General features: G+C 37.4%; 1 protein-coding gene across 1 annotated transcript in view; it reads left to right on the top strand.

The window, feature by feature from the left end:
• The window catches only part of SYCP2 (synaptonemal complex protein 2), a 12,656-nt gene extending 8,879 nt beyond the window's left edge, over positions 1-3,777 (top strand). The window contains 8 exon segments of the mRNA XM_010144132.1: positions 380-554; positions 824-941; positions 1,578-1,672; positions 1,754-1,853; positions 2,434-2,492; positions 2,821-2,899; positions 3,337-3,393; positions 3,703-3,777. Coding sequence (XP_010142434.1) covers positions 380-554; positions 824-941; positions 1,578-1,672; positions 1,754-1,853; positions 2,434-2,492; positions 2,821-2,899; positions 3,337-3,393; positions 3,703-3,777 — 758 coding nt within the window.
• Positions 3,778-8,505: the final 4,728 nt, after the last annotated feature.

Here is an 8,505-nt window from a genome sequence, read left to right as displayed (position 1 = left end):
CCAAAATGCAGTTACTGTAAAGAGTTAGTTGCGCTCTTAAGAAAAAGTTAGAAGTATTCCCACTGATACTGGAAATAAACTGGGGGTAGTGGTATTATCATGAAAAGAGTGCTTAGGATGAATCTCTTTAATGAGCAAGTCTTGCATGGGTCAAAGAGCTCTGTGTTCATCCAAATCCGATTGATCGTTTACAGCGTGCCTATGAACATGCCCTCCGTAAATGTCATGGTTATTAATCTTTATCTAATTCTCTAGCTTTAAAGCCAAGAGACATATTCCTAGAGTTTGGATCCAAAGAGTCAATAAACTCTTCTTTATCCTCCCATGTCATTGTTCTAAATAATCCTGAAATGAAGCTTCGTTTTCATGTTTATTCAAGGACCGGCTATACAGACATTTCCTAAACGAGGGTACCACAGCGATACAGAAAGCAATTCCGATGAAGTGGAAACAAGCAAAGAGAGGGAGAAGACAGGAAAGAGAAGAACAAAGTTACAGCCTAGAAAATTATTTAAAACAGATGATGCTGTTACTTACAGAGGTTAGGAGTGAAAGTTGACTAAAATTGTGCAAAAGATAATATCCATCAAGAAGCCTTTTACATGGTTAAAAAAAGTCAAAATTTGCGCTAGACACTAAGATTTTTATCTGTTTAAAAAGTCAGAAAATTGGTATGAATATAAAAACTGGTCTCAACCATACAGTTGGTGAAATCAATCACTGAATGACAAAAGCTGTTCTAGGCCCCATTGTCACTTCAGCCAGACTTCTTTGTCCTGAATTGTGACATTATCCTTTCTCGCTTCTCCTCAGTGTCCGAAAGCATATCTACTCTATCTGTACGTGACCTGTCTGTTTTGGATGGGGACATCTGGGAACCTGATTGCTCAACTGTCAGTATGCGTCAGAAGCTCCAGAAAGAATTTACTAAGAAAATTGAGGCAAGACATTTGATATTCACTATTATATGTCCCGCCACGTGGGTACATGTGGATAAGATCACTTGTCTTACGCCACAGAATTTGCTTAAAAGGACATGAAAACAGCCACGTGCATAGAACTTCAGGATATGTTAGAACCGCGTTTCCTTTCATGCCTTTTTCAATGCCTTTATGTACCTGACTCTCCAGTGATTCACTTTCACCAGTCTGTTTTATTTTTTTAGCCTGTCTGTTGTTTTAGAACAAGCTTGTGTATCTGAAGTAATGAGCCTTCTGCATTTTGAGTTTTTTCAAATTATCAAACCTGTGCATGAAATTTATTTGAAAAACGTGAGCCTGACCAGTGCCTTTGTTCATCTAAGAAAGCTGCAAGCACACATCATTCATCCCATGTGTACTTTCTCTATTTTGAGGAAATATATCTTTCAAATCATGTACTTCTAATTAAGTTGGGTAGAACCTTATCAAAAACATACAGCCATGTTTATTTACATGTTATTATCAGATAGCTTCTCCTTAAAGGATGGGAAAATAAAAAATGTTTTTTTCTCATTATGACCTATGATGCTAAGCATACTACAGGGTTTTTTCCTGCAGTGAGAATAATCTGAATTTATTGTTAAAACATCCTCATAGAGCCGCGCACAGAAAATGGATCATTTTACAAAGCAATCATTAAAAGTTGCCCATGAGCATTTGACAACAATGAGTTACCAGCTTCATGAATGCAGGTCTGTAACGAAAGATCTATTTTAAACCACCCTCAGAATGCAATGAACACCTTCTAAAAGTAACTCGTTTTGTTTTGGTAGGATCAGGCAGCTGGACAAGTTTCATTTTGCTCTCCTTGAGGAACTTGAGAATTTTGAAAAAGATTCTCAGTCACTGAAAAACATGGAAAAAGAATTCTCGGTTTGTATTTTTATTGCTTGGTCATGGAGGAAAGCAAATTCTTATGGAATCTGTAGATTATTCATATCATCTTTAACTTTAGATCACTAATTCTGATTTTTAAAAGCCTTTATCATTTTGCTTAAAATCAGGTCAGATTTTAAATAATTAGTTTGATGTGCTAGGATAGCTAATGCTACACTCCCAGAATTTCTAGATCACCACTGTGTGTTTGTCTTTCTAGAATAAACTACTGCTACCACTTTTAACAGGCCGTTCACCCCACTTCATGAGCCTTTTTCAGCTGGCCTGTATCTTGGGGACAGCACGTAGGCATTTGTGCCTGATTTGCTGTGGGTTCTGCGAGGAGCCGGCTGATGCTATGTATCTGCTACTTGCTATACAGTAAAAACCACTATGCAAGTATTAATAGAAACATAAGCCTATGTTCGTTCTTTTTCTTTTACTCCGAAGGCACAGCTTAAATTATATGGAAAGTCTGAATAAAATGCTAGTGGTTACAGGTTGTTTTAGTCATATCAGACAGCAGTCAGTTTTAGTTAGGAAAATACAAGTTGATACTAATTTTCTTTCTTTCTAGACCTTTTGGAAAAAACATGCACATACTTTTAGTACATACATGAAAAATGAGCAACAAAGGTTAGTAGGCTTCGCTAATCCTGGGTGGAGATTTGTGCTCTGTTCCTTTGAGGTCTAAGTTAGGCCCACTATCCTCCATGTAATGTCTCTCTTTACTAAAAAGATGAACGAGAAAATGAGATTAAAATGTTGTGTTACAGGAGAAGTGTAATTATTCTCCATCAAAATTTCTCCACATACCTGCTGGCCTATTCCAGTAGTAACGATGATGGTAACGCTTAGCCATGCCTTTAAGTACCTGTAGACTGCAATTAAGGGGACGTAGTCACGATGTGTGTGGAAAGTTCAGACGTAACAAAGCTATTTGAACTGCCTTTGGTTTCTTTAGAATCCAAGTTCTTAAAACTTCGTTTGAAAAGAACATCTACCATTCTGTTGACTATGAAGAACACATCTTTACTTCAGAGGTATGTTTCTTTCTTGGTTTTAACAATTTTTAATTGTTTAATTTTACCAACAGGTGACAGTATTGACTTTTTTCAAAGAAACTCTCTATCTTCAGCATTGCATTAATGCCACTTAAGTATTTTTTGTAGTTTTTAATTGTCATTAAATCCTTTAATGTACCAATACTCAGTGGTTTAGGGCTGTATTTCACCCGTTAGAAGGTGTGCACAGTTATCTGGATAACTGCTACACGATCGACTCCATATTCTGTGGCTTTGTTTACCAGTACTAATCATCCAAGAAAGAATGAATTGAAAATGCACAAGTCCCTTTCCTTAGACAGGTAGATGCATGTGCATCGTTATCTCTCTGTTATAAACTGTTCAAGGATGTTACTGTTTCTTGAAAATGGGTACGAGTTGTGAGCAGAGAAGATGCATTCAGTATCTTTTTGTAGATGCATCTGATGAGAGAAGGCATAAAAGGACTCCAAGAGAAACTTCTTAAAGAAATGGTAAATGAAGTTATCTTGTCCTCATTTGTGTCTATTGTGTAAGTATAGTTGTTTGAACATTAAATTACTAAAAAGTGTAATTTCTAGTCCCCTATGAGAACTAAAAATTGCTCAGAATTCAAGTTATCACTGACGTGTTATACTTTAAACCTTCTCTGGGTGAGAAAAGCAGGCGGGAGATATGGATATACTGGTTAAGTTCCGATCTTAACATGTTTGATATCTACTGTGCACCAGAATTACAGTACTTAACTGAAATTTTTCCTATTTTTTTAAAGTATGTGATAAATGTTATGCTTTTTTGCACAGCAAGAAGAGGAGCTGTGTAATGTTCGCAGAACGTTGCAGACATTGTTTCAATCAGAAGACAGAGTTCTAAAGTAATATTTTCAGGTACCTTCCTGAAATTCAAGGTGAATAAAGAAACTCTTATAATGTAAAATTTGACAACTTTTTGCACTTAAGGAAACTATTGTAATGAAAGCATTTTTATTTTCCTTAACAGTATTAAAATCTTTGTGGATAAGACTTCTTGTATATGTCAGATTTGGAATTATTTTACTGAATCTGCTAAAATGCAATCTGTAAATCTTTGGATTTTTAGCACATGTTTTCTTTTAAGAAGTCTTAAACAATTTGTATATTTAACTGAGTTTCAGTTTGAATTTCACTTTGAACCTATGTTTTGCATCTGCATGTACAAAATAGCCCTCTTGTCTGATCCAGAATATAGACAGAAATTACTTAGGGGTCAAATCACCCACTTTGATCTCAGTCTTATGTGTTTGTGGTGTTAGATTTCAATAGGAGTTTCTAAGAGAAAACAAAACTCTAAACACTTGTGGTTGAGCTGTGTTGCAAATAGTTGTATTAAATATTTCAACAAAAATACATATTGTCTGTCTTGTTTTACGAAACGACATCATTACTATTTTGCTTTAGATCAGTAATATGTATTTAGATTAAGTCAGAACTTACTGCTGTGCAAATATTTTGTGTAAGACAGCAGATAGCAAGAGGGTCTGCTCTCTGTTGCTCAGAAATACATCCTACGTACTAATACAATCTCTTAGATTTCGGAACATGACCACTGAGTCAATGTACACTTCTCCTTTGTTGCCATGTATCAACTAGAAGGTTTCTTCTGAAGATTTAAGGTGTGCAACTTCTAAGCTAGTATTTCTTAGTTTGCTTTTAAATTAAGCAAAGATCTCCTCTGCTTCTATGGTTCCTGAGCACCCTTTTAATATTTATTTGCAATCCTATGTGTATATACTGTAAATTTTTCCTGCCCAGAACAATACCTTTAAGATTTTTCATTGCAGTTCTTTAAAAAATGGGGATTAAAATCTTACAGCTGATCAAGGGGTAACAACCGTAAAGAATAACTCACAAAACACGCGTGTCCTGGGGCTTGTCTGCATTACCCCATGCAGAGCGGCCTTTTCCCCACACAACTGACTCCAGATTGACACTCCAGCATCTCAGGAGCCTGAGCTCACTCAGCGCTGCTCTAACCCAACCTCACAGCTTCCGGAGGAAGGCTGAGGAGGGCACCTGCCTGTCTGGAGCTGATGCTGTGACCCTGAGTCTCAGAAGAACATAGTAGCCAATTGGGGGGTACCAGCTCTTCACCACTTGATTGCTTTATGGCCCTTATCTCACATTCCTTTATACTTCATGCTTTGTCCTTTGGGTGTCTTTACAAACTGCTCTGCCATTTCTTCCATTTCCCTGCTCTACTCTCTGAACTCCTCTGGTTGTCCTCTGTTTCCTTTCTACATTCCTAATACTGCTCTTGCTGTCCACACAGAGACCTTTCCTTACACTAGTGTTCTTTAATCTAAAAGTGGTTACTGAAACCACTCAGTCTGTATCTCTCAAACTTTTACTTATTTTCATTCCAGCTCGTTCTAAATGCAGTGATTACACTGTATTGCTATTATTGTCGAATATTTTTAAAGAAAAATCCAGTAGATTTACTTGCACCATTTTAAATTGTTGGCTGTTATTTAGGTATCATGTTGATTTGACTTCCTTCAAACCCACCAGTTATTTTTTTTGTTCAATACACTTATCCAGCAGAAGTTCCCTGATGACCCTTACCCCTCTCTCCATTTTTAGTGACGCTTCACCAGTTTCCTTTGATTAACTCTGGTTTGCCCATGCAGTCTGTCTGTCCTACAGGTACTGCATAGATCTTTGATTTATCCTTCACTATTTCTGAGAGTAACTGTTTGGTAATTTTATATTTAGAGAAAAAAAATGGCATGATTTAAAGTTGAATTTTAAGGTAAAGTAGAAAACTTTTTGATGGAGGTCCTCAAAGCAAATGGGAAAGTCTATTCACTTCTAAATTACTTGAATGCAGGAATTGGTGTTCTTAAACTTCATTGATGGGAAACAGTTTATTGTAAACAGAGTTGTAAATATATTTCCGATGAATTAATTTTAAAAATACAAAGCTACGTTGTCTCTGGAAATTATTTTAATTACTAGTAAATTATTTGGTCCTCTCATCACATCTACATAAGCATACTTTATGTTTTTAAATTTTTCTGAGCCCCATGGTTTTTTGAGCCTGTGTTCACTGGCATCTCCACTAGATGGACCTCATAAGATGATAAACTTTTTTTTTATGGCTTTGAATTTTATCTGTATATGAAACAGTATTTTTCTCTTTACCTGCACAAGATTTCAAGAAGTTCACTGCAAGGTCCAGATTCTTTTCTTACAGTGAGGGCATATTGGAAAAACAATACAACAACTTTTAGTTGTATTGTTTTTTAGTGAGGACTCATGAGGAAGCTTTACTGTCAACGTATCAACCCGTTGATTTCTAAAGACTTTGAGTACGTACAATCAAATTTAACAACTGTGATACGCTTCACGTTTTTACAAGGGAGTATTGATAAAGGCAAAGGTCAGCAGGGGAGATGGCTTGGCTTTTCTTTGCTTGCTTTTGTTTGTTTGTGACTGGGAAACCCCAGGGGTCGCTCAAAGCAGACCCTAGATATAGTGATGGGAGTTGTGCACTGCCGGCTGTTTCTGTTCTTCCATCGGGAAGAAGCAGCTGTCCTAAGCTTAGCCTTCAGTGAGGGCCTTCTAAGTTCAGCAGTAACCGAGCACCCCGTATTCTCCCAGCAGCTCCGTAGAGCTCCCCGTGAGTGAGCTGACACAGGGATCGTGTGTGGCTCTGCAGCAATCACAGCTTTCTCTTACCAGACTGAAGGGATGCCGTGATGGGAGGACAGCTGAGACAGTGGGAAGCAGCAAAGCGTATTGCTGTAGCCCTACGAGATGGTTAAATCGTATTAGTAATACAGCTCATACCCATTGTTTGAATTTAAAAAGCTGCTCTAAGTTACCCTTATTTTTGTTTGTTATCTCTAACATAACTTATGTGTTTCATATCATTTTTATTACCAGTGGAAGTATGCATCCCTGCTAAACAGGAGTGTTACTTTCACGGGTTATTAGCCAGGTTTGTAGCTAACAGTGCGTCATCTGCTGTTCTCAAACTAAACTGGTTCTGCTCAAGAAACACCTCTCCTTTCTGTTCACCCTTTCTGTATATTCTGGATTACCATTGTATTGCTGCTTAGCATTAGCGGTATTTTACTGATAATAAAACTGACCCGATTGATAAATATAATAACAGGATGTTAAAAGGCTGATTAGAATGTTATGTATTTCTGTGAAAAGCCAGCAAGTTGTGAAACTGCGATAGAAAAACCTCTTTGGATCAAGTTCTTGGGTGATTTGGGTTTTCGACTGGTGGTCACGTAAGTCAAGCATTGAAGTTGTATGAACTTACAGCTGGCGACAGTGAACCTGGCAAGCTCAATTTCTTCTAGCATTGCCCTTCCTGACGTATTTTAAGTGTTGCGCTGTATGTTTTCATTTTTACGTGTTAGTTTATCCAAAGACGACGGTATTTCATCCTCGCACTGAGCAGCTGCAGAGAGTGGGAAGAGTCCATCCACTGTTTGCATTGGTTCATTCCCCGTCTTGCAGCAACTCAGTAGTAGCATATACAAACCATTTTACATACCGCATTTTTTTTATTTCACACTTCATGGCAATCATCTCAACGAAGCTACAAGATCAAGCATGCTTTGTTAACACTGAGCCACTTCCTAAAGGATAGCGCTTAAGGCTCTTGGGGAGGAACTTCTGTCTCGTGAGTGTACATGCCGTTTTGTTGCTGTCTCTCAGGATTTTCAGCTATCACTGTGATTTTTTTTCCTGTGTTTTTTTCCCCTTTATTAGCATTTTGAGTAGAATCTCAGGTGCTTCTAGATGTCAGGTGTTGTTAGAATGTCTGGCTTTACATTTTTCTCTACCAGTTCCACTTGCTTTCTTATTAGCATTCAGTAACTTTTTTCTTCTTACTGTCAAGAAAGCATTAAAGTAATCTGTTTGCTAAACATCAAAGTACCAGTTGCTATGTTTCTGTCTACTGCTGCCCAGTTTAGTGATTCTGAATAACAGTGAATGAAATTGTCATTCTTTAGTGGGCCAGAACCTCAGCTAGTGTGAAATGACGATCACATTACACTGGTTAGGATCTGGTCCAAAATATTCCACAAGATGGAAAACCTTAGTTCAGATCATCCTTTTGAAGACTCCGTGTTGATAAAGAACCGACATGATCTGGTGCATAATAAACATAATCTCCTCCCTTCCCGACTGTCCCTGGGAAAAAAAGAGCTTTAGGAAACGTGTTCATTTCCTGCAATAAGTAGTCATTTAATTAAAGAACAAAAGGAACAGGAATCAAAAATGCTTGCAGCTGTGATTCTGTTAGACATTATATAAAAAAGAATGAAATTATAGTACATTAAATTAGTTTTTAGAACATGAACTTAAGTGTTTTACAAACTAATTGCGGTAAGTTCCAAATGTCTTGTCAACGTAATACTGAATGACAGTGTGTCATGTCCATTTATGTCGGAGGCCTTGGAATGGTAAAGCCTGTACATGCACATCTCCTTTTCCACGACAGACTGCAAAACTGTTTAAAACAAGTGTGAAAAGGAGAGTAGTAGGTTCTTTCAAGTAGCTTCACTTCAGTCTGTTTCAGCAGATCATCCCACTCCACAGGCCGTC

The sequence above is a fragment of the Buceros rhinoceros genome, unplaced genomic scaffold (genome assembly GCF_000710305.1).
Source record: "Buceros rhinoceros silvestris isolate BGI_N320 unplaced genomic scaffold, ASM71030v1 scaffold18339, whole genome shotgun sequence".
Lineage (NCBI taxonomy): Eukaryota > Metazoa > Chordata > Aves > Bucerotiformes > Bucerotidae > Buceros > Buceros rhinoceros.
The sequence above is the reverse complement of the archived record's forward strand: the minus strand, read 5'-3'. Positions and strand labels throughout refer to the sequence as shown.